The following is a 26,441-nucleotide window of genomic DNA, read 5'->3' as shown; positions in this document are numbered from 1 at the left end:
GCTGACAAGTCTTAAAGTTTTCAAGGTTGGGCACATCTGTGTTATTTCATACTGTTATTCAAATCAGTTTTCTCCACTACCATCTGGTTCATTGTTTAAGAAGAACAACTTCTTAACAGGGAATGGAAGATTTTGCAGAGGATCCAGACTTTCACAATGTGAAAGGATACTTTAAAAATTGTATAATGAGCATTATTTAGCTACTTCAGATATTGCAAATGGATCCTTAGGAAGCTAATTCAGTGTCGACATTCGTAATATCATCCAGAATTAAATCAGAGTTCAAGACATAACTTTCATCAAGGTTCCAATTTAATAAGACAGACATGTTGGCATATCTGTGGAAACCTGAATCTGAAGGTTTCCTGGGTTTCCACCTAGTTGAAAGTTCATGAACTTGTCCCCACACCCACAAGTCCATCACATGGTCCAATCGTCCTCTGCCATGTTGGCATTTCCACCCATCTAGTTCCAGTCAGATGTAAAGGTGAAGAGACAACGAATGACCTTGATTTCTAGAAAGGATTTTTTTATTTTGAAAACAAACACATTCTATTCCCACGCCCTCCCAATTCCCCACTAATGAAACAGCATAGTAAAGAAAGAGAGAGAGTGTGTGGCAGGCCAAAGATCCTAAAAGTAATATGATTGCAGGCCTGACAGTTTAATAAGAGAACCAACCACAGATGCTGCAGTACAAAGTGAGAGGAAGGTTAATCAGCTTCCAGGCTGTCAGTCTTGGGCAATGTACCCCCCTTTAGGATCAAATATTATAATTCTCCAAGAGCCAAAGAGCCCCTAATTCAGAGCCACTCCATATTGCTAGGGTTCAGTTTTAGACTAATGCTCCCCCTCCATAATACCTGAATAGCCTCCAGGAACAGGGAAAAGGCAAAACAATGGATTGCTTAATTCATCAAGGGCAGAGATGTACAGCTGAGTAGCATCAACATAGCATCACACCGCTCCCTCCTGATCAGAGGAAGAAATGAACCAGCCCAACAAAGTGCCCTCCACTTCCAATCCCTGCAGCCATTCCAGAGGATGGTATAATCAATAGTATCAAAAGTCACTGGGAAATCAAGTAGAGTGAGATTGAACGAACTACCCTCCCATCTCATTTCCATCATATCACTGCCATTAGGATTTTTCCTCACTTCATCATCTTCTGGTCCGATTCCCAAATGGCATCAATAGATCCCTGTAATCTCCCACTACTAGAGATATCTTTGTATGAAACAAGGAGAAAACAAACCAGCCTGTGGGGGAAAGAAAGGTGTGGTTTGTCTATCTGGTTAGGTTGCATCCCTTCCACTTTCTCTTCTGCAAAGTGAGAAGCAGGAGAAGGAAGAGAGTGTGGTTGGCTAACACTCTGAAAGACACATGACATCGATGGCTGCAATGCCAGGAAAAAATGGGCGTCTCTAATTGTGACCTCGATTTGCATGTCCTGGTTGCTTTCAACATCCAATTGCTAGATTGTCAGTGGAAGCATGAAAGGAGGGCAAGAATTTCCCAGAATTGGTACAGCATTTGTCACGAGTATCACAAAATTTGCATAGGAAATATTCACCATTAAGGAGAATCTTAGGCCAGTAAACTGAGTGAATTAAGGAATGAGGTTGGAAGACTTCTACCTATTTGTGTCCATTTTATTTTAGGTAATATGTCCGGTTCATGTGGAACTTGCGGTGCCCCATGTTTAAAGCCCTTTATTTCATGTGTTAAGGAGAAATTTAACCTTTCCCCTCAAATCTCTTCTAAATATGGAAATATGAATTACAGTTTGAAATACAGTGCAGCAGATTCTGAGTTGTTTGCTCAACTCTTGTGAGTAATTTGAGCAGGACACATGTGATGTCATGCATTAGTTGAAACAAGATCAGGGTGTTAACCTTGATTAGCCATTGGGGTTAAGCAAAACTGGAGACAGGAGATTTTGGACAGCCGGATGTAGTGATAGATGGTCTCTTACAGTAGTCATGAGGGCAGTCCCCAGATCATTGATGGACACATCAGGTAACACCCTCTGATATATATAAAATCTTATGTCAGATCCAGAGAGGATCAAACAGAAGGAATCTCCAGCCCAAGAAGGAACATCTCCACAGGTATTGTCACCTGATTTATTGGGTTAGACTATCTCCTCCTATGACCTGCTCCTACTTGCATAGAGACGAGGACTTTTTATTTTCTGTCTAAGAGTCATTGATATTTTGGTACATTGGGACTAGATGATAACAGCTAGATCTCCTTTTAAGAAAATTACTTTGGAGAAGCCCTGGTATTTACTGGTTTAACTATATTTAGCTCACTTTTCTATTTAGCAGTTTTTAAAAACATCTGTACAGCTTGTTTATATTTGTTCTGATTCCATTTTCCTTTCTTAAATTTGAATATTTTTTAAAAAAAATTAAAGCAGGGATGCAACTTATTAAAACCATGAATGAAGGTGAATGTACAGGTCCCAAGATAATGTTGCAGCACCCAATCTGGGTTGGTCAATGGGACTAGAAGTTTTTCGAGTCATGCTTGGAAGACAAAAATTCTGGTCTTGGTGACCAACCCAGATTGGATCCTTATTAAAATCATGCACGGTATGTTTGAAGAAAAAGAGTTTTTTACAGATATTTGCTGTAAGTATATTATAAAGAAAAATAATGAGCAATAATTAAAAATCCTAATTCTGATGGTGGCGATAATTTAATTTGTTTTGGGTCTTGTCCATTCAGAAGAGGGAAAATTGTAGCCCTAGATTTGGAATTTGGAATTTTGAGGGGAAAGTAGGTCTTTTTCAGCAGGTTTGGAATACTAGGATGCTTTACAGTTTTCTAAATTTCTATGTCTCCATCCTGTTCACTGATATCTACCTTCTGTTCCAGTGGTGGGTTTCAAAATATTTTAGAACCTCTTCTGTAGGTGTGGCCTGCTTTGTGGGAGTGGCTTGCTGACCATGTGACTGGGTGGGCATTGCCAACTTGTAAAATATGATGAAACTCACTTAATAATGCTCTTGCTTAGCAACCAAAATGTTGGCTCAGAAACTCTGGAATATGAAGCACACAAGTCTTAAAGCTGTCAAGTTACAAGACCCTTGCACCCCTAACCCTTTAGAACCCCCCCCCCCCGGGGTATTAAAACTTGACAGCTTTAAGACTTGTGGATTTCGACTCCCAGAATTCCTCCTCTGGCTCTTCATCTTGATGATGTGCGGACGGGCGGGGGGAGGGAGCTGGAAACGGTTCTAAATGGCACTGTAGATTTGTGGAACCTCTTCTATAGAAGAGGTTAGAACTGGCAGGAACCCACCCCTGTTCTGTTCCCTAATCAATGGAATGACTGTCATGCGTGCATGTGCGCAGGTGTGTGTTTTGCACATTGCATTATGGGTGCAGTACGACCCCCCCTGTTTTTGGCATGCGAGCCAAAAAAGGTTTGCCATAGCTTTTATAGCTTATGTGAGTTTTCCCTGTATCTATGGCTGGTCTTCCATATTGTCTTTTCCTCAAGTCTTCAGGGATGAGGAAGGGTTCTCATTTTTAAAAGTCCTCTCATACAAAACTGTTTCTTTGGTTTTTTTTTAAATTTTGTTTGCCATTTGTGGGTACTTTATTTGCTCTCTTACATTGTATTTGAGAAAATCAATCAGCCAACATTGTTTGATATCCTTCATCTTTTGTTTCCAAGGAATTTTAATTTAAAATATTCCCTTCTTCTGAAGAACGTAGAGAAACCTGAAAAAGTAGAAAGGTTGGGGAGATGGCAAGTAAGACTCATAAGAAGACTTGGGATGAAGAAATGGCAGGTTCATTTCATATTCCTGCAGGAGGTGAGAAAAATGTAGTTCTGTTCATTTGCTGCTTTGGAAACATTGCCCTTTTCATGCATATATCCCTAATTATTTGACCATTGTAAAAATGAGCTTCATTTGTTCAATCCTACACAAATACAATCTTCAGGTTTTTTACAGTAAAAAAATTATTACTACAGTACTTTCAGTGGTGAGTTGCAGGAAGTACGCCCCAGTATGGGCATACTTGAGCCAGCCCAGAGCACCAGATACCGTTCCAGTATGGTGCTCCGGAGGGCCCATCCGCCCGAGGTTCCTACCTGTGTTTTAAAGCTGCCGTGCTGCGCAACACACCCTAACCCTAACCCTAACCCCAACCCCAACCCCAACCCTAACCCTAACCCTAACCCTAACCCTAACCCCAACCCCAACCCCAACCCCAACCCTAACCCTAACCCGTATCGATTGGAACGGGATTTGAAACCCACCACTGAGTTCTACCCTCTGGAGGAAGCTTCCCTATACCTGAACAAATGTACATATGTATACAGAAAATGTTCACTTTATTCATTAGTTCACTGTGTAAGTATATCAAGTACAGATAGCCCTCGACTTACAACAGTTCATTTAGTGACTCTTCAAAGTTACAACAGCACTGAATAAAGTGACTTATGAACATTTTTTCCACACAACCACTAAAGCATCCCTATGATCACGTGATCAAAATTGGGATACTCCGGCCATTGCGTCATACTTTATGGTGGTTGCAATGTCCTGGGGTCATGTGATCCTATTTTGGGACCTTTGGACAAGCAAAGTTCATGGGGAATCTAGATTCACTTAACAACCATGTTACTAACTTAACAAATTCAATGATTTATTTAGGAACGGTGGCAAGGAAAGTAATAAAATGGGACTCACTTAACAAATGCTTTATTTAGTAACCTAAATTTTAGGCTCAATTGTGCTCGTAACTTGAGGACTACCTGTAAGATGGTCCATGGATTATTTCACTCATGTACTGTGGTCAAATTTGGGTTCTAATCTCCTCCCTCCACCCTCTCTCATACACCCACACCCACACCCACACCTTTATTTTTCAAAAAAATCCCTGTACACCAATTAGATTTTTTAATGCTTGCATTGATGATGTTCTTCTCAAATGTTATGTTGGTTTATGATTTACAGTACAGATTTCATTGGCTGATTGATTGACTGAATATCACCAAGGTGAAGATAAAATGGGAAGGAGGGAAGGAGAGAGAAAGAAAGGGGGTGGGGAGGACAATGCGGAAGAAGAAAGATAGAAAAAAGGATGAAGATAGAACATATTGAATTGATGGTGACTGTAGGCTATGCCATAACTACAAACAATCCTATGATTTCTTGTTAAACATATTTTAGAGTCTGTTTCTACTCTATAGCTAGTACTATCCAGATCTCTCCCAATCATAACTCTCCACACTGTTTCTTCCTAAGTCACTTGATATTTTCTCAGTTGCTTTCATGTTTACATTCCATAAGGCTATATCCAAGGATTCTCACCTGCCTCTTGGTATGATATCCACCAAGACCAAACAGTTTTGGATAGACTTGTGCAAATCATTTGAAAAAGGCGGAAATCATTTGCAATTCATTTTTCAGTGAGATATACATAATTCTAACTTTCTCCGATTGTTCTTTAGAATGTTTCCTTTGTTTGCACATATAGTATGTGTAATGCATATCTATATTCTTTCCACAGAGGATTATAAATTGCCTGAACCCCACTTGTTTAAATTTTGGGATCTTAATCACAAATACTTCTTTTTGGTGGAGAACAAGTTAGTGGCAAAGGCGAAAACTTCTGATTCACCAGGTATAAACTAAGCTTCTTATCTTGTGCTTGAAAATTGCAGTCTTCTCTTGGCCAAAATTATTGATGGGATGCCTTGAATGGTGAAAAGCTGATGGCAGATATTATCAGGACCAGTGGTGGGTTGCCGGCAGTTTGCCCTGGTACGGGTGTACCAATGCCTGCCGGGAGGACTGGGTACCGTTCTGGTACGGTGCTCTGGAGGGTCCACCTGCTCGCCCGCCCTCCTTACCTGTATTTGAGCTCTTCAGCGCTTCTGTACACGCGCAAGGAATGTACGGCTCCTGTGCGATGCTCTGCTGAGCAGCTGGCACGTCGAGGAGGCGTCGCAGAGGTGGTAAGGATGCATGCGTGCGCTGCGCGCGTTCATGTGGCGGACGATGGGCCCCATTGCACTGTACCGGTTTCAACGGGATCTGGAACCCACCACTGATCAGGAGTCACTAGGCTGATGGCCACGTTTAACATTGTTGTATTATTAAAGTTGGTTTTTTAAAAATGACTTACTGCATATTCCATTCACTAATCTTGGGTCCTTAACATTTTTGCCTTGAGCATCAATGTAGCGACAGACATAATACCTTGCCTTCTGTGATGTTTTAGAGAAGAATGATTTAATTTAGAAACAATAATATCAAACTAGGAAGCTATCCCGTATGAATTTCACAATATCAGTGTTTACTAATATCTAAGCTTAATTAAGTGGAATTCTCACTGCTGGCTTCTGGATCACTGTCCCTTGTCTCCTTCCCACTGGTCCAAGGCTCAGGCGCTACCTGGTGGCCAACCAGTCTCTCTGTGCTTTGCTCGGAGTCGGAACCCTGTCCAGGGTCCTCCACATTCTCCATAGCCGACTCATAGGGCCCCTTGCTGTCGGAGTCTGGTGGCAGCTCCAACTGGGCCACAACAGTTTCCTGAGTGCAAGAATGGATGGCATCTTTTTCCTCCCATGCCCAGCCTATTGCAAATGCCTCCCATGCCAGTGTTTCCCAGCTCAAATTCAAAACTGATGCTTTCTGGCCTGAACTGCCTTGGTCTTTATGGGCAGATGGTCTCCAGGCTTTTTCTCTTGCCTGGCAGCAGCCACAATCTCTGATTGATAGCAAGGTCCACACAGACTCTCTCTATATTGTTCCTGTCCTGTGCAGCCATTTCATCCTTGGCTGCCAGGCTACTATGGACTCTGCTGGGTGGCAGCTGCTATTTTTTGCTACAGCAATTTTGCAGTTGATCCACTTATGGCCACTTATGTTAAATCAATGACACTTTCTGATGATGTATCCCTTTCTGTTTCTGTTCAAGATGGGTAAAGCATGCTCCCTATTGCTTCCTAGCTTAACCAGAGTCCTGTAAAAATTTCTTCCCCTTGTCTCATCCTGAGACAACCTTGAGCTTGTCAGGATCAAACTCCTGGCTTGGGACAGAGTTACAGTACTAGTTACAGTACAGTAACATGTTATTCCAGGAGTGCCCAAACTTGGCAACTTTAACATTGTGGATGTCAGCTCCCAAAATTCCTCAGCTAATCAGGCTGACAAGTCTTAAAGTTTTCAAGGTTGGGCACATCTGTGTTATTTCATACTGTTATTCAAATCAGTTTTCTCCACTACCATCTGGTTCATTGTTTAAGAAGAACAACTTCTTAACAGGGAATGGAAGATTTTGCAGAGGATCCAGACTTTCACAATGTGAAAGGATACTTTAAAAATTGTATAATGAGCATTATTTAGCTACTTCAGATATTGCAAATGGATCCTTACGAAGCTAATTCAGTGTCGACATTCGTAATATCATCCAGAATTAAATCAGAGTTCAAGACATAACTTTCATCAAGGTTCCAATTTAATAAGACAGACATGTTGGCATATCTGTGGAAACCTGAATCTGAAGGTTTCCTGGGTTTCCACCTAGTTGAAAGTTCATGAACTTGTCCCCATACCCACAAGTCCATCACATGGTCCAATCGTCCTCTGCCATGTTGGCATTTCCACCCATCTAGTTCCAGTCAGATGTAAAGGTGAAGAGACAACGAATGACCTTGATTTCTAGAAAGGATTTTTTTATTTTGAAAACAAACACATTCTATTCCCACGCCCTCCCAATTCCCCACTAATGAAACAGCATAGTAAAGAAAGAGAGAGAGTGTGTGGTAAAGGCCAAAGATCCTAAAAGGAATATGATTGCAGGCCTGACACTCAGTTTAATAAGAGAACCAACCACAGATGCTGCAGTACAAAGTGAGAGGAAGGTTAATCAGCTTCCAGGCTGTCAGTCTTGGTCAATGTAGCCCCCTCTAGGATCAAATATTATAATTCTCCAAGAGCCAAAGAGCCCCTAATTCAGAGCCACTCCATATTGCCATATTGGTTCAGCTTTAGACTAATGCTCCCCCTCCATAATACCTGAATAGCCTCCAGGAACAGGGAAAAGGCAAAACAAAGCATTGCTTAATTCATCAAGGGCAGAGATGTACAGCTGAGTAGCATCAACATAGCATCACACCGCTCCCTCCTGATCAGAGGAAGAAATGAACCAGCCCAACAAAGTGCCCTCCACTTCCAATCCCTGCAGCCATTCCAGAGGATGGTATAATCAATAGTATCAAAAGTCGCTGGGAAATCAAGTAGAGTGAGATTGAACGAACTACCCTCCCATCTCATTTCCATCATATCACTGCCATTAGGATTTTTCCTCACTTCATCATCTTCTGGTCCGATTCCCAAGTGGCATCAATAGATCCCTGTAATCTCCCACTACTAGAGATATCTTTGTATGAAACAAGGAGAAAACAAACCAGCCTGTGGGGGAAAGAAAGGTGTGGTTTGTCTATCTGGTTAGGTTGCATCCCTTCCACTTTCTCTTCTGCAAAGTGAGAAGCAGGATCTGGGGAGGAGAAGGAAGAGAGTGTGGTTGGCTAACACTCTGAAAGACACATGACATCGATGGCTGCAATGCCAGGAAAAAATGGGCGTCTCTAATTGTGACCTCGATTTGCATGTCCTGGTTGCTTTCAACATCTAATTGCTAGATTGTAAGTGGAAGCATGAAAGGAGGGCAAGAATTTCCCAGAATTGTTGCAGCATTTGTCACGAGTGTCACAAAATTTGTATAGGAGATATTCACCATTAAGGAGAATCTTAGGCCAATAAACTGAGTGAATTAAGGAATGAGGTTGGAAGACTTCTACCTATTTGTGTCCATTTTATTTTAGGTAATATGTCGGGTTCATGTGGAACTTGCAGTGCCCCATGTTTAAAGCCCTTTATTTCATGTGTTAAGGAGAAATTTAACCTTTCCCCTCAAATCTCTTCTAAATATGGAAATATGAATTACAGTTTGAAATGCATTGCAGCAGATTCTGAGTTGTTTGCTCAACTCTTGTGAGTAATTTGAGCAGGACAGATGTGATGTCATGCATTAGTTGAAACAAGATCAGGGTGTTAACTTTGATTAGGCATTGAGGTTAAGCGAAACTGCACAGACAGGAGATTTTGGACAGCCGGATGTAGTGATAGATGATCTCTTAGAGTAGTCATGAGGCCAATCCCCAGATCATTGATGGACACATCAGGTAACACCCTCTGATATATATAAAATCTTATGTCAGATCCAGAGAGGATCAAACAGAAGGAATCTCCAGCCCAAGAAGGAACATCTCCACAGGTATTGTCACCTGATTTATTGGGTTAGATTATCTCCTCCTAGGACCTGCTCCTAGTTGCATAGAGACGAGGACTTTTTATTTTCTGTCTAAGAGTCATTGATATTTTGGTACATTGGGACTAGATGATAACAGCTATATCTCCTTTAAGAAAATTACTTTGGAGAAGCCCTGGTATTCACTGGTTTAACTATATTTAGCTCACTTTTCTATTTAGCAGTTTTTAAAAACATCTGTACAGCTTGTTTATATTTGTTCTGATTCCATTTTCCTTTCTTAAATTTGAATAATATTTTTAGAAATTAAAGCAGGGATGCAACTTATTAAAACCATGAATGAAGGTGAATGTACATGTCCCAAGATAATGTTGCAGCACCCAATCTGGGTTGGTCAATGGGACTAGAGGTTTTCCGAGTCACGCTTGGAAGACAAAAATTCTGGTCTTGGTGACCAACCCAGATTGGATCCTTATTAAAACCATGCCTAGTAAGTTGGAAGAAAAATAGTTTTTTACAGATATTTGCTGTAAGTATATTATAAAGAAAAATAATGAGCAATAATTAATAATCCTAATTCTGATGGTGGCGATGGTTTAATTTGGTTTGGGTTTTGTCCATTCAGAAGAGGGAAAATTGTAGCCTAGATTTGGAATTTGGAATTTTGAGGGGAAAGTAGGTCTTTTTCAGCAGGTTTGGAATACTAGGATGCTTTACAGTTTTCTAAATTTCTATGTCTCCATCCTCTTCACTGATATCTACCTTCTGTTCCAGTGGTAGGTTTCAAAAATTTTTAGAACCTCTTCTGTAGGTTTGGCCTGCTTTGTGGGAGTGGCTTGCCAGCCATGTGACTGGGTGGGCGTGGTGAACTTGTAAAATGTGGTGAAACTTACTTAACAATGCTCTTGCTTAGCAACCAAAATATTGGCTCAGAAACTCTGGAATATGAAGCAAACAAGTCTTAAAGCTGTCAAGTTACAAGACCCTCGCACCCCTAACCCTTTAGAACCCCCCCCCCCCCGGGTATTCAAACTTGATAGCTTTAAGACTTGTGGATTTTGACTCCCAGAATTCCTCCTCTGGCTCTTCATCTTGATGATGTGCGGACGGCCGGGGGGAAAGAGCTGGAAGCGGTTTCTAAATGGCACTGTAGATTTGTGGAACCTCTACTATAGAAGAGGTTAGAACTGACAGGAACCCACCCCTGTTCTGTTCCCTAATCAATGGAATGACTGTCATGCATGCATGTGCGCGGGTGTGTGTTTCACGCATTGCATTATGGGTGCAGCACGACCCCCCCTGTTTTTGGCACGCGAGCCAAAAAAGGTTTGCCATAGCTTTTATAGCTTATGTGACTTTTCCTTGTATCTATGGCTGGTCTTCCATATTGTCTTTTCCTCAGGTTTTCAGTGATGAGGAAGGGTTCTCATTTTTAAAAGTCCTCTCATACAAAACTGTTTCTTTGGTTTTTTTTATTTTGTTTGCCATTTGTGGGTACTTTATTTGCTCTTTTACATTGTATTTGAGAAAATCAATCAGCCAACATTGTTTGATATCCTTCATCTTTTGTTTGCAAGATATTTTAACTTAAAATATTCCCTTCTTCTGAAGAACGTAGAGAAACCTGAAAAAGTAGAGAGGTTGGGGAGATGGCAAGTAAGCCTCATAAGAAGACTTGGAATGAAGAAATAGCAGGTTCATTTCGTACTCCAGGAGGTGAGAAAAATGCAATTCTGTTCATTTGGAAACATTGCCCAGTCATGCATATGTCCCTAATTATTTGACCATTGTAAAAATGAGCTTCATTTGTTCAATCCTACACAAATACAATCTTCAGGTTTTTTACAGTAAAAAAACTATTAGTACAGTACTTCCAGTGTTGAGTTGCAGGAAGTACGCCCCGGTATGGGCATACCTGAGCCAGCCCAGAGCATCAGATACCGTTCCAGTACGGTGCTCCGGAGGGCCCACCCACCCAAGCTTCCTACCTGTTTTTTAAAGCTGCTGTGCTGTGTGACACACCACAACCCTAACCCTAACCCTAGCCCTAGCCCTAACCCTAACCCTAACCCTAACCCTAACCCTAACCCTAACCCTAACCCTAACCCTAACCCTAACCCGTACCGATTGGAACAGGATTTGAAACCCACCACTGAGTGCTACCTTCTGGAGGAAGCTTCCCTATACCTGAACAAATGCAATATATTGTGTACATACGTATACAGAAAATGTTCACTTTATTCATTAGTTCACTGTGTAAGTATATCAAGTACAGATAGCCCTCGACTTACGACAGTTCATTTAGTGACTCTTCAAAGTTACAACAGCACTGAATAAAGTGACTTATGAACATATTTTCCACACAACCACTAAAGCATCCCTAAGACACGTGATCAAAATTGGGATACTCCGGCCATTGCATCATACTTTATGGTGGTTGCAATGTCCTGGGGTCATGTGATCCTCTTTTGGGACCTTTGGGCAAGCAAAGTTCATGGGGAATCTAGATTCACTTAACAACCATGTTACTAATTTAACAAATGCAATGATTTATTTAAGAACGGTGGCAAGGAAAGTAATATAATGGGGCAAACTCACTTAACAAATGCTTTATTTAGTAACCTAAATTTTAGGGTCAGTTGTGCTCGTAACTCGAGGATTACCTGTAAGATGGTCCATGGATTATTTCACTCATGTACTGTGGTCATATTTGGGTTCTAATCTCCTCCCTCCACCCTCTCTCATTCACCCACACCCACACCTTTATTTTTTAAAAAAATCCCTGTACAGCAATTAGATTTTTTAAAGCTTCCATTGATGATGTTCTTCTTAAAAGTCCAATTATGGCACACATTTTTAAAGTCCTCTCTAAAAAAGAAAGACCTTTCTTATTTCAAAACTGAATTGCAAAGTTATGTTGGTTTATGATTTACAGTACAGATTTCATTGGCTGATTGATTGACTGAATATCAGCAAGGTGAAGATAAAATGGGAATGAGGGAAGGAGAGAGAAAGAAAGGGGGGAGGACAATGTGGAAGAAGAAACATAGAAAAAAGGATGAAGATAGAACAGATTCAACTGATGGTGACTGTAGACTATGCAATAACTACAGACAGTCCTATGATTTCTTGCTAAACATATATTAGAGTCTGTTTCTACTCTATAGTTAGTACTATCCAGATCTCTTCCAATCATAACTCTCCACACTGTTTCTTCCTAAGTCACTTGATATTTTCTCAGTTGCTTTCATGTTTACATTCCATAAGGCTATATCCAAGGATTCTCACCTGCCTCTTGGTATGATATCCACCAAGACCAAACAGTTTTGGATAGACTTGTGCAAATCATTTGAAAAAGGCGGAAATCATTTGTAATTCATTTTTCAGTGAGATATACATAATTCTAACTTTCTCTGATTGTTCTTTAGAATGTTTCCTTTGTTTGTACATATAGCATGTGTAATGCATATCTATATTCTTTCCACAGCGGGTCATAAATTGCCTGAACCCCACTTGTTTAAATTTTGGGATCTTAATCACAAATACTTCGTTTTGTTGGAAGACAAGTTAGTGGCAGATGTGAAAACTACTGGTTCACCAGGTATAAACTAAGCTTCTTATCTTGTGCTTGAAAATTGCAGTCTTCTCTTGGCCAAAATTATTGATGGGATGCCTTGAATGGTGAAAAGCTGATGGCAGATATTATCAGGACCAGTGGTGGGTTGCCGGCAGTTTGCCCCGGTACGGGTGTACCGATGCCTGCCGGGAGGACTGGGTACCGTTCTGGTATGGTGCTCTGGAGGGTCCACCCGCCTGCCCACCCTCCTTACCTGTATTTGAGCTCTTCAGCGCTTCTGTACACGCGCAAGGAATGTACGGCGCCTGTGCAATGCTCTGCTGAGCAGCTGGCGTGTCAAGGAGGCGTCGCAGAGGTGGTAAGGATGCATGCGCGTGCTGCGCGCGTTCATGTGGCGAACGATGGGCCCCGTTGCACTGTATCGGTTGCAACGGGATCCGGAACCCACCACTGATCAGGAGTCACTAGGCTGATGGCCACGTTTAACATTGTTGTATTATTAAAGTTGGTTTTTAAAAAATGACTTACTGCATATTCCATTCACTAATCTTGGGTTCTTAACATTTTTGCCTTGAGCATCAATGTACCGACAGACATAACACCTTGCCTTCTGTGATGTTTTAGAGAAGAATGATTTAATTTAGAAACAATAACAAAATAAAGGGAAAATATTACATGCAGAATTCAAAAGGTCCTCTGTTTTTCATATACACGTAGTCCTTACAACCATTTGTTTAGTTCAAAATTACTACGGCACTGGAAAAAGGGACTTGCACCTGTGCTCACATTAGCAATCATTGCAGCATCCCCTCGGTCACCTGCCAAAAACAGTCATTTCGCAATTGACATACATTTATGACTGTTGCAGCATCCCAGGCTCATGTGATCATCATTTGCCGCTTTTCCAGCCAGCTTCCAACAAGAAAAATCAATAGGGGAAGCCAGATTTGCTAAACAACTGTGTTATAAACTTAACAACTGTCCATGATTTGCTTAATAACCATGGCAAAAAGGTGGTAAAATTGGATGTAACTTACTTTACGACTGTCATGCTTACCAACAGAAATTCTGGTTTCAATTGTTCTCACAAAGACGACCTGTATGACATAGATATTAGGGGTCCTTGGTGCTTTTTGAGCTTGCTTATTATCTTGAAGGTTTCATTACCCAGATTAAATAATACCATCAGTGCGAGAGTGGAATGAGTTCCCCTCTAGCATTCCCCTCTAGCACTGATGATGTTACCTATAGAAATGCAGACGACAGACTCAATAATTCCTTTGTAGAAATTATTGTGATTGACTTTTGCTCAATGCTTTGTTTGTAAAACTGACCACCAGCCTAGAAAAAAGATGAGGTTAAATTACTATGACAGATATCAAACTAGGAAGCTATCCCGTATGAATTCCACAATATCAGTGTTTACTAATATCTAAGCTTAATTAAGTGGAAATGTGAACTATTTGGGGGTTTTCTTTATTGATGTACACAGGATTAGCACAATTTCGTCCTGTTTTCAATATGACACAACTTGCAGTGGTGGGTTCCTACTGGTTTGGACCGGTTTGGATGAACCGGTAGTGGTTTAACAGCCTGGATCGCTGGAACCGGCAGTGACCTAGGCCTGCAATGCCCAGAACCGGTTCTCCGGGCAGCGCCATAGATTCTACCATCTTGTTTTTTGCTTCTGCACATGTGCAGAAATTTTTTTGCACTGCATGTTCTAGCTGGGAGAACGCGGTCAGACAAACTTCAAGTAAGCTAACAGTTTATTTCTAACAGGTTGCCAAACGCGGCACTTCACATTTCGCGCGTTTTAGCTAACTGGCAACAGCTGAGCCCTGTTTCACAGCTCTTTATATAACCCAGTTGTCAAACAGGTAACCAGTCAGAAACAGGGACACGGCCCACTAGCCAAACGGACCAGAGACAAAACTGTAGCACACAACACAGAACAAATTTTTTTGCACTGCACATGCGCATACAGTACACATCAAGCCTGCGTGCGCACGAAGCACCCATGAGTGAACCGGCAGTAGCGTCTGCTGGAACCCACCCCTGACAACTAGCCAAAATAGGTTGAAGACCACTAAATCACCTTCTGACAAGCTTCAGTCGCTCCCATTGCAAATCACTCTTCTTATATGAGGGCTGATATTTTTCCCCAGGGGCATTTTGTTTCATAAATCAACTTTTTATTAATATAAATTATATTTATATAAATATAAATCAAGCTTGTTTCTTGTTTTTTACTCTTCTCCAGAGCAGTTAATTGCCGTGCTTCCAAATAAATCTCTAGATTCAGCACAATATCCGATGTTTATGGCCCCTGAAAAAAAGAACAGCTGCCTGTTCTGCGTGAAGTCTGGGACTGGCCAATATCAGATAGAGTTAAAAGTGAGTGATTGATTTGCATTACAAACATATTTTTCTTTCTCTGGGGAAATGGTCCTTTTTATTTATCCCTTTATTCTCAGCGATATACTCTGAACTATCATTGTATACTAGGAAAACTTCTAGAAGCTTTAGATGATGGAGTGCAATAACAAACCTAAGATGGGGCCATAATTTACCTGGTAATGATCCCCTTCCATTGGCTCACTTGTTATAGAACACTTACTGATTGATTATATTTTATATATTTCCTGATATGTGGTTTCTTTTGACAAGATTGGTGAAAGGGTTTCTCATTTTTGAGAAAGATATGAGAATTATATTTTTGAGAATGTAACTTTGTGGGGGTCCTTGGTTCTCTCTGAGCTTGTTTGTTTTCTAGTAGACATTTCATTACCTTAGATTAGCACTGATGAAGTGACCTAGTTTGGGCAATGAAACATCTGCAAGAAAGCAAGCAAGCTCACAGAGCACCAAGAATCTCTTTCTGGACACTTAGACATTAAATAAAGTTTAATGGTGGACTTGTGTTACTTTAGAAGTAAAAACGGAAAACATGAATTCCATCTCGATAGACTGTGAAAATCTTCTCGGGGCTGCTAACGATCCTTTATGCAACCTGCAACCAGGTTGACCTGTTCTTACGTAACTTCTTTCTCCCTTTTTTTTTCCTAGGAGAAAGATATTAAGGAACTTGAGAAAGATCCCCAAAATGCCAAAGCTTTCACTTTTTATAGTAAGCAGGAAGGCAACGGTGATAAATGCACTTTTGAATCTGCAGAGTTCCCAGGTTGGTTCATCAGCACTTCTTCAGAAGCAAAAAAGCCTATTGGATTGAGTCAAAAAGGAGGAACTCAGAACATCCTGTTTTACTTTGAAAAAAAATCATGAGTCAGAAACACTGTTCTGCATCGATGTGTCTAATAGACCTTGTGCATACAAATTGGAATGGAGCCAGAATGTATGATTAGGCCAAAGAGTAGATTTAGATAGTAGCCTTCAAAAAACTTTGGAAAAATTGTCTCATATTCTGGGGAAGGTGAAATATATCTTATGGATAAAATGGACTTGGTTGCATGGTCTTTATTTCTATAGAACAATATGCTTTCAAACAGTAGATTTATTTGCCCAGGGGAATTAAGTTGGTTGGCTGAGAGTAAGAAGACTGATCTTTTGGTAACGAGATAGTAATAGAAGATTTATGTACCACTTCATAGTGCTTTACAGCCCTCTCTAAGCTGTTTACACAGTCAACATATTTCCACCAACAATCTGGTTCCTCATTTTACTGACCACAGCAGGATGGAAGGCTGAGTCAACCTTTAGCCTGTCAGGATCAAACTCCTGGCTGTGGGCAAAGTTATACTACTTTACAATGTTATTGTGGGGGTGTCCAAACTTGGCAACTTTAAGACCTGTGGACTTCAACTCCAGAATTCCTCAGCCAGTCAGCCAAACAAGTCTTAAAGTTGCCAAGATTGGGCAGACCTGTACGATTCCATGTTGTTATTCGAATCGGTTTTCTCCACTACCATCTGGTTCATTGTTTAAGAACAACAATTTAATGGGAAAGAGTGCTGAATAAATTGTATAATGAGCAATATTCAGCTACTTCAGATGTTGCAAATGGATCCTTAGAAAGCTAACTCAGTTTAATAAGAGAACCAACCACAGATGCTGCAGTAGAAAGTGAGAGGAAGGTTAATCTGCTCCATACTCTTGTCAAATCCTGAAAAAGTTATTCAGTAGGACTCCCATTAACTTTTGGCTTGATGCACTCCTAATGAAAAAGTCTCCATCATCATCACTATAGCAATAGCAATAGCAGTTAGACTTATATACCGCTTCATAGGGCTTTCAGCCCTCTCTAAGCGGTTTACAGAGTCAGCATATTTCCCCCAACAGTCTGGGTGCTCATTTTACCCACCTCGGAAGGATGGAAGGCTGAGTCAACCTTGAGCCTGGTGAGATGTGAACCGCCGAACTGCAGATAACAGTCAGCTGAAGTAACCTGCAGTGCTGCACTCTACCCACTGCGCCACCTCGGCTATCACTTTCATCATCATCATTATCAAATTACCTTCTAGTTATTCTTCCATTATGGTGTGATGAAATAGAGGGCTTATCTACATTTTCACTTTGACCTATGACAGAGAGGGTGATAGTTTCCTGAGTGGAAGAATGGATGGCATCTTTTTCCTCCCATGCCCAGCCCGTTGCAAATGCCTCCCATGCCAGTGTTTCCCAGCTCAAATTCAAAACAGATGCTTTCTGGCAAATTGTATAATGAGCAGTATTTAGCTACTTCAGATATTGCAAATGGTTCCTTAGGAAGCTAACTCAGTGTCAGCATTCCAAATATCATCCAGAATTAAATCAGAGTTCAAGACATAACTTTCATCAAAGTTCCAATTTAATAAGACAGACATGTTGGCACATCTGTGGAAAGCCGAATCTGAAGGCTTCTTGGGTTTCCACTTAGTTGAAAGTTCTTGAACTTGGCCCCACACCCACAAGTCCATCACATGGTCCAATCTTCCTCTACTATGTTGGCATTTCCACCCATCTAGTTCCAGTCAGATGTAGAGGTGCAGAGACAAAGAATGACCTTGATTTCTAGAAAGGAATTTTTTTTATTTTGAAAACAAACACATTCTATTCCCACGCCCTCCCAATTCCCCACTAATGAAACAGCATAGTAAAGAAAGAGAGAGAATGTGTGGCAGGCCAAAGATCCTAAAAGGAATATGATTGCAGGCCTGACACTCAGTTTAATAAGAGAACAAACCACAGATGCTGCAGTACAAAGTGAGAGGAAGGTTAATCAGCTTCCAGGCTGTCAGTCTTGGGCAATGTACCCCCCCTCTAGGATCAAATATTATAATTCTCCAAGAGCCAAAGAGCCCCTAATTCAGAGCCACTCCATATTGCCATATTGGTTCAGCTTTAGACTAATGCTCCCCCTCCATAATACCTGAATAGCCTCCAGGTACAGGGAAAAGGCAAAACAAAGCATTGCTTAATTCATCAAGGGCAGAGATGTACAGCTGAGTATCATCAACCTACTGATGATATCTGATTCCATGGTGAAATGGGACCTCCCACAATACTTTCATGTAGGTGTTAAACAATAGCAGAGAAAGAAGTGAAAACCAAGGATTACACCACTCCCTCCTGGTCAGAGGAAGAAATGAACCAGCCCAACAAAGTGCCCTCCACTTCCAATCCCTGCAGCCATTCCAGAGGATGGTATAATCAATAGTATCAAAAGTCACTGGGAAATCAAGTAGAGTGAGATTGAATGCACTACCCTCCCATCTCATTTCCATTACATCACTGCCATTAGGATTTTTCCTCACTTCATCATCTTCTGGTCTGATTCCCAAGTGGCATCAATAGATCCTTGTAACCTCCCACTACTAGAGATGTGTTTGTGTGAAACAAGGAGAAAACAAACCAGCCTTTGGAGGAAAGAAAGGTGTGGTTTGTATATCTGGTTAGATTGCATCCCTTCCACTTTCTCTTCTGCAAAGTGAGAAGCAGGATCTGGGGAGGAGAAGGAAGAGAGTGTGGTTGGCTAACACTCTGAAAGACACATGACATCGATGGCTGCAATGCCAGGAAAAATGGGAGTCTCCAATTGTGACCTCAATTTGCATGTCCTGGTTGCTTTCAACATCTAATTGCTCAATTGTCAGTGGAAGCATGAAAGGAGGGCAAGATTTTCCCACAGTAGGTGCAGCATTTCTCACGAGTATCACGAAATTTGCATAGGAGATATTCATCATTAAGGAGAATCTCAGGCCAATAAACTGAGTGAATTAAGGAATGAGGTTGGAAGACTTCTACCTATTTGTGTCCATTTTATTTTAGGTAATATGTCGGGTTCATGTGGAACTTGCAGTGCCCCATGTTTAAAGCCCTTTATTTCATGTGTTAAGGAGAAATTTAACCTTTCCCCTCAAATCACTCCTAAATATGGAAATATGAATTACAGTTTGAAATGCAGTGCAGCAGACCCTGAGTTGTTTGCTCAAGTTTTGTGAGTAATTTGAGCAGGACAGATATCATGCATTAGTTGAAACAACATCAGGGTGTTAACCTTGATTAGGCATTGGGGTTAAGCAAAACTGCAGAGGCAGGAGATTTTGGACAGCTGGATGTAGTGATAGATGATCTCTTACAGTAGTCATGAGGGCAATCCCCAAATCATTGATGGACACATCAGGCAACACCCTCTCTGATAGATATAAAATCTTATGACAGATCCAGAGAGGATCAAACAGAAGGAATCTCCAGCCCAAGAAGGAACATCTCCACAGGTATTGTCACCTGATTTATTGGGTTAGATTATCTCCTCCTAGGACCTGCTCCTACTTGCATAGAGACAAGGACTTTTTATTTTCTGTCTAAGAATCATTAATCTTTTGATACATTGGGACTAGATGATAACAGCTATATCTCCTTTAAGAAAATTACTTTGGAGAAACCCTGATATTTACTGGTTTAATTATATTTAGCTCACTTTTCTATTTAGCAGTGTTTAAAAACATCTGTACAGCTTGTTTATATTTGTTCTGATTCCATTTTCCTTTCTTAAATTTGAATAGTCATTTTTTTAAAATTAAAGCAGGGATGCAACTTATTAAAATCATGAATGAAGGTGAATGTACTGTACAGGTCCCAAGATAATGTTGCAGCACCCAATCTGGGTTGGTCAATGGGACTAGAGGTTTTCCGAGTCACGCTTGGAAGAAAAAAACTCTGGTCTTGCTGATCAACCCAGATTGGATCCTTATTAAAACCATGCCCGGTAAGTTTGAAGAAAAAGAGAATAACTTTAAAAAAATGCAGCTCACAATAGATTTATAGTAAGTCAACACACACTGTCTTCTTGAAATCATAAGAAAATTTAAAAACTTTATGACCCCAAATAATAATCAAAGAGCTTGAGTTTTGAAATGTATTAGACTGGTGCTGAAATCTGAAATCTCTTCCCACCAAGCAATATTTAAAGAATTTTGCATATTTCTATTCTGGAATGGCAGGATTCAAAATGTCTTAATAAACCCTCATTCACTACTGTCAAAAAATTGCTGTAATGAATAAATCTAGCCTGGATGGTTTTTACAGATATTTGCTGTAAGTATACTATAGAGAAAAATAATGAGCAATAATTAATAATCCTAATTTTGATGCTGGCGGTTTGCGTTTTGTCCTTTCAGAAGAGGGAAAATTGTAGCCCTAGATTTGGAATTTGGAATTTTGTGGGAAAAGTAGGTCTTTTTCAGCAGGTTTGGAATACTAGGATGTTATACAGTTTTCTAAATTTCTATGTCTCCATCCTGATCACTGATATCTACCTTCTGCTCCAGTGGTGGGTTTCAAATTTTTTTAGAACCTCTTCTGTAGGTGTGGCCTCCTTTGTGGAAGTGGCTTGCCGACCATGTGACTGTGTGGGAGTGGCTTGCCAGCCATGTGACTGGGTGGGCGTGGTGAACTTGTAAAATGTGGTGAAACTCACTTAACAATGCTCTTGCTTAGCAACCAAAATATTGGCTCAGAAACTCTGGAATATGAAGCACACAAGTCTTAAAGCTGTCAAGTTACAAGACCCTTGCACCCCTAACCCTTTAGAACCCCCCCCCCGGGGTATTCAAACTTGACAGCTTTAAGACTTGTGGATTTCGACTCCCAGAATTCCTCCTCTGGCTCTTCATCTTGATGATGTGCGGACGGGCGGGGGGAGGGAGCTGGAAACGGTTCTAAACGACACTGTAGATTTGTGGAACCTCTTCTATAGAAGAGGTTAGAACTGGCAGGAACCCACCCCTGTTCTGTTCCCTAATCAATGGAATGACTGTCATGCGTGCATGTGCGCTGGTGTGTGTTTTGCACATTGCATTATGGGTGCAGTACGACCCCCCCTGTTTTTGGTACGCGAGCCAAAAAAGGTTTGCCATAGCTTTTCTAGCTTATGTGATTTTTCCCTGTATCTATGGCTGGTCTTCCATATTGTCTTTTCCTCAAGTCTTCAGGGATGAGGATGGGTTCTCATTTTTAAAAGTCCTCTCATACAAAACTGTTTCTTTGGTTTTTTAATTTTATTTTGTTTGCCATTTGTGGGTACTTTATTTGCTCTTTTACATTGTATTTGAGAAAATCAATCAGCCAACATTGTTTGATATCCCTCATCTTTTGTTTGCAAGGGATTTTAACTTAAAATATTCCCTTCTTCTGAAGAACGTAGAGAAACCTGAAAAAGTAGAAAGGTTGGGGAGATGGCAAGTAAGCCTCATAAGAAGACTTGGAATGAAGAAATGGCAGATTTATTTCGTACTTCTGAAGCAGGTGAGGAAAATGTAGTTCTGTTCATTTGCTGCTTTGGAAACATTGCCCAGTCATGCATATATCCTTAATTATTTGACCATTGTAAAATGAACTTCATTTGTTCAATCCTACACAAATACAATCTTCAGGTTTTTTACAGTAAAAAAAAAATTACTACAGTACTTCCAGTGGTGGGTTGCAGGAATTACGCCCCTGTATGGGCGGACCTGAGCCAGCCCAGAGCACCAGATAGCGTTCCAGTACGGTGCTCCGGAGGGCCCACCCGCCCGAGGTTCCTACCTGTGTTTTAAAGCTGCCATGCTGCGCGACACACCCCAACCCCAACCCTAACCCTAACCCTAACCCTAACCCTCACCCTCACCCTCACCCTCACACTAACCCTAACCCTAACCCCAACCCCAACCCCAACCCCAACCCCAACCCCAACCCCAACCCCAACCCTAACCCTCACCCTCACCCTCACCCTCACCCTAACCCCAACCCCAACCCCAACCCCAACCCTAACCCTAACCCTAACCCGTATTGATTGGAACGGAATTTGAAACCCACCACTGAGTGCTACCTTCTGGAGGAAGCTTCCGTATACTAGAACAAATGCAATATATTGTGTACATATGTATACAGAAAATGTTCACTTTATTCATTAGTTCACTGTATAAGTATATCAAGTATAGATAGCCCTCGACTTACGACAGTTCATTTAGTGACTCTTCAAAGTTACAACAGCACTGAATAAAGTGACTTATGAACATTTTTTCCACACAACCACTAAAGCATCCCTATGATCACGTGATCAAAATTGGGATACTCCGGCCATTGTGTCATACTTTATGGTGGTTGCAGTGTCTGGGGGTCATGTGATCCTCTTTTGGGACCTATGGACAAGGAAAGTTCATGGGGAATCTAGATTCACTTAACAACCATGTTACTAACTTAACAAATTCAATGATTTATTTAAGAACGGTGGCAAGGAAAGTAATAAAATGGGGCAAACTCACTTAACAAATGCTTTATTTAGTAACCTAAATTTTAGGCTCAATTGTCCTTGTAACTTGAGGATTACCTGTAAGATGGTCCATGGATTATTTCACTCATGTACTGTGGTCAAATTTGGGTTCTAATCTCCTCCCTCCACCCTCTCTCATACACCCACACCCACACCCACACCCACATCTTTATTTTTTGAAAAAGTCCCTGTACAGCAATTAGATTTTTTAAAGCTTCCATTGATGATGCTCTTCTTAAAAGTCCAATTACAGCACACGTTTTTAAAGTCCTCTTTAAAAAAGAAAGACCTTTCTTATTTCAAAACTGAATTGCAAAGTTATGTGGGTTTATGATTTACGGTACAGATTTCATTGGCTGATTGATTGACTGAATATCAGCAAGGTGAAGATAAAATGGGAATGAGGGAAGGAGAGAGAAAGAAAGGGGGGGAAGACAATGTGGAAGAAGAAACATAGAAAAAAGGATGAAGATAGAACAGATTGAATTGTTGGTGACTATAGGTTATGCAATAACTACAAACAATCCTATGATTTCTTGCTAAACATATTTTAGAGTCTGTTTCTACTCTATAGCTAGTACTATCCAGATCTCTTCCAATCATAACTCTCCACACTGTCTCTTTCTAAGTCACTTGATATTTTCTCAGTTGCTTTCATGTTTACATTCCATAAGGCTATATCCAAGGATTCTCACCTGCCTCTTGGTATGATATCCACCAAGACCAAACAGCTTTTGATAGACTTGTGCAAATCATTTGAAAAAGGCGGAAATCATTTGCAATTCATTTTTCAGTGAGATATACATAATTCTAACTTTCTCCGATTGTTCTTTAGAATGTTTCCTTTGTTGGCACATATAGTATGTGTAATGCATATCTATATTCTTTCCACAGCGGCCACTGCATTGCCTGAACCTTATTTGTTTAAATTTTGGGATCTTGATAAAAAATACTTCTTTTTGGTGGAGAACAAGTTAGTGGCAGATGTGAAAACTTCTAATTCACCAGGTATAAACTAAGCTACTTATCTTGTGCTTGAAAATTGCAGTCTTCTCTTGGCCAAAATTATAGATGGGATGCCTTGAATGGTGAAAAGCTGATGGCGGATATTATCAGGACCAGTGGTGGGTTGCAGGCAGTGTACGGGTGTACCGATGCCTGCCGGGAGGACTGGGTACCATTCCGGTACGGTGCTCCGGAGGGTACACCCCGCCCGCCGCCCTCCTTACCTGTATTTGAGCTCTTCAGCGCTCCCGTTCACGCACATGGAGTGTACAGCGCCTGCGCGATGCTTTGCTGAGCAGCTGGAGCGTCGAGGAGGTGACGCAGAGGCGGTAAGATTGCATGCGTGCACTGCATGCATTCATGTGGTGGATGCCAGGCCGCTTTGCACTGTACCGGTTGCAACGGGATCCGGAACCCACCACTGATCAGGACTCACTAGGCTGATGGTCACGTTTAACATTGTTGTATTATTAAAGTTGTTTTTTTAAAAATGACTTACTGCATATTCCATTCACTAATCTTGGGTCCTTAACATTTTTGCCTTGAGCATCAATGTACCGACAGACATAACACCTTGCCTTCTGTGATGTTTTAGAGAAGAACGATTTAATTTAGAAACAATAACAAAATAAAGGGAAAATATTACATGCAGGATTCAAAAGGTCCTCTGTTTTTCATATACAGGTACTCCTTACAACCATTTGTTTAGTTCAAAATTACAATGGCACTGGAAAAAGGGACTTGCACCTGTGCTCACATTAGCAATCATTGCAGCATCCCCTCGGTCACCTGCCAAAAACAGTCATTTCACAATTGACATACATTTATGACCGTTGCAGCATCCCAGGCTCATGTGATCATCATTTGCCGCTTTTCCAGCCAGCTTCCAACAAGAAAAATCAATAGGGGAAGCCAGATTTGCTAAACAACTGTGTTATAAACACAAGCTTCTATTAACTCCTTGATCTTGTTTATTGTTTTTTATTCTTCTCCAGAGCAGTTAATGGCCGTCCTTCCAAATAAAGCTCTAGATTCAGCACAATATCCCATGTTTATGGCCCCTGAAAAGAAGAAGAGCTGCCTGTACTGCGTGAAGGCTGGGACTGGCCAATATCAGATAGAGTTGAAAGTGAGTGCTTGACTTGCATTACAAACATATTTTTCTTTCTCTAGGGAAATGGTCCTTTTTTATTTGTCCCTTTATTCTCAGTGATATACTCTGAACTGTCATTGTATATTAGGAAGACTTCTAGAAGCTTTAGATGATGGAATGCAATAACAAACCTAAGATGGGGCCATAATTTACCTGGCAATGATCCCCTTCCATTGGCTCACTTGTTATAGAACACTTACTGATTGATTATATTTTATATATTTCCTGGTATGTGGTTTCTTTTGACAAGATTGGTGAAAGGGTTTCTCATTTTTGAGAAAGGTATGAGAATTACATTTTTGAGAATGTAACTTTGTGGGGGTCCTTGGTGTTCTCTCAGCTTGTTTGTTCTCTAGTAGACATTTCATTACCCTAGATTAGCACTGATGAAGTGACCTAGTTTGGGCAATGAAACATCTGCAAGAAAGCAAGCAAGCTCACAGAGCACCAAGGACCCCTCATGGATAGAATCTCTTTCTGGACACTTAGACATTCAATAAAGTTTAATGGTTGACTTGTGTTAATTTAGAAGTAAGAAAGGAAAACATGAATTCCATGTCGATAGACTGTAAAAATCTTCTCGGGGCTGCTAACGATCCTTTATGCAACCTGCAACCAGGTTGACCTGTTCTTACATAACTTCTTTTTCCCTTTTTTTTCCCTAGGAGAAAGATATTAAGGAACTTGATAAAGATCCCCAAAATGCCAAAGCTTTCACTTTTTATAGTAAGCAGGAAGGCAACGGTGATAAATGCACTTTTGAATCTGCAGAGTTCCCAGATTGGTTCATCAGCACTTCTTCAGAAGCAGGAAAGCCTATTGGACTGAGTCAAAAAGGAGGAACTCAGAATATCCTGTTTCACTTTGAAAAAAAATCATGAGTCAGAAACACTGTTCTGCATCTATGTGTCTAATAGACCTTGTGCATACAAATTGGAATGGAGCCAGAATGTATGATTAGGCCAATGAATAGATTTAGATAGTATCCTTCAAAAAACTTTGGAAGAATTGTCTCATATTCTGGGGAAGGTGAAATATATCTTATGGATAAAATGGACTTGGTTGCATGGTCTTTATTTGTATAGAACAATATGCTTTCAAACAATAGATTTGTTTGAACAGTAGATTTTTTGGTAACAAGATAGTAATAGCAGATTTATGTACCACTTCATAGTGCTTTACAGCCCTCTCTAACCTGTTTACACAGTCAACATATTTCCACCAAGAATCTGGTTCCTCATTTTACTGACCTCAGCAGGATGGAAGGCTGAGTCAACCTTTAGCCTGTCAGGATCACACTCCTGGCTGTGGGCAAAGTTATAGTACTTTACGATGTTATTGTGGGGGTGTCCAAACTTGGCAACTTGAAGACCTGTGGACTTCAACTCCAGAATTCCTCAGCCAGTCAGCCAGACAAGTCTTAAAGTTGCCAAGATTGGGCAGACCTGTACGATTCCCTGTTGTTATTCGAATCAGTTTTCTCCACTACCATCTGGTTCATTGTTTAAGAAGAACAACTCATTTTATCCAGGGAGTGGAAGATTTTGCAGATCATCCAAACTTTCCCAATGGGAAAGAGTGCTTAATAAATTGTATAATGAGCATTATTTAGCTACTTCAGATGTTGCAAATGGATCCTTAGAAAGCTAACTC

At 40.7% G+C, this 26,441-nt stretch overlaps 1 protein-coding gene across 5 annotated transcripts; it reads left to right on the top strand.

Annotated features, from left to right (window-relative positions):
* The first annotated feature begins 8,749 nt into the window (after positions 1-8,749).
* Positions 8,750-25,845, top strand: LOC148048973 (interleukin-36 alpha-like). Of its 5 annotated transcripts, XM_087706246.1 has the most exons (8): positions 8,750-9,308; positions 10,880-11,018; positions 12,790-12,903; positions 15,949-16,063; positions 21,517-21,624; positions 23,525-23,638; positions 24,631-24,764; positions 25,454-25,845. In XM_087706246.1, the coding sequence occupies exons 5-8, from the start codon at positions 21,555-21,557 to the stop codon at positions 25,667-25,669; spliced, it is 534 nt and encodes a 177-aa protein (XP_087562372.1). In that variant the 5' UTR covers positions 8,750-9,308; positions 10,880-11,018; positions 12,790-12,903; positions 15,949-16,063; positions 21,517-21,554; the 3' UTR covers positions 25,670-25,845. The 5 variants fall into 5 exon arrangements, 4 of the variants coding, with proteins under 4 accessions (XP_087562372.1, XP_087562375.1, XP_087562374.1 ...); XM_087706249.1 differs by lacking the exons at positions 8,750-9,308; positions 10,880-11,018; positions 12,790-12,903 and adding an exon at positions 15,255-15,276; XM_087706248.1 differs by lacking the exons at positions 8,750-9,308; positions 10,880-11,018; positions 12,790-12,903; positions 15,949-16,063 and adding an exon at positions 19,560-19,595.
* Positions 25,846-26,441: the final 596 nt, after the last annotated feature.

Source organism: Thamnophis sirtalis, unplaced genomic scaffold, assembly GCF_051295495.1.
Source record: "Thamnophis sirtalis isolate CommonGarterSnake01/CBP01778 unplaced genomic scaffold, rThaSir2_p1.2 scaffold_2, whole genome shotgun sequence".
NCBI lineage: Eukaryota > Metazoa > Chordata > Lepidosauria > Squamata > Natricidae > Thamnophis > Thamnophis sirtalis.
This window is presented reverse-complemented; position numbering and strand designations above follow the sequence as displayed.

Coding starts and splice junctions, on each gene's coding strand:
- LOC148048973 (XM_087706246.1), top strand. CDS start 21,555: ATGGCAAGTAAGCCTCATAAGAAGACTTGGAATGAAGAAATGGCAGAT. Junction 23,639..24,630: donor GAAAACTTCTAATTCACCAG/GTATAAACTAAG, acceptor ATTCTTCTCCAG/AGCAGTTAATGGCCGTCCTT. Junction 24,765..25,453: donor AATATCAGATAGAGTTGAAA/GTGAGTGCTTGA, acceptor TTTTTTCCCTAG/GAGAAAGATATTAAGGAACT.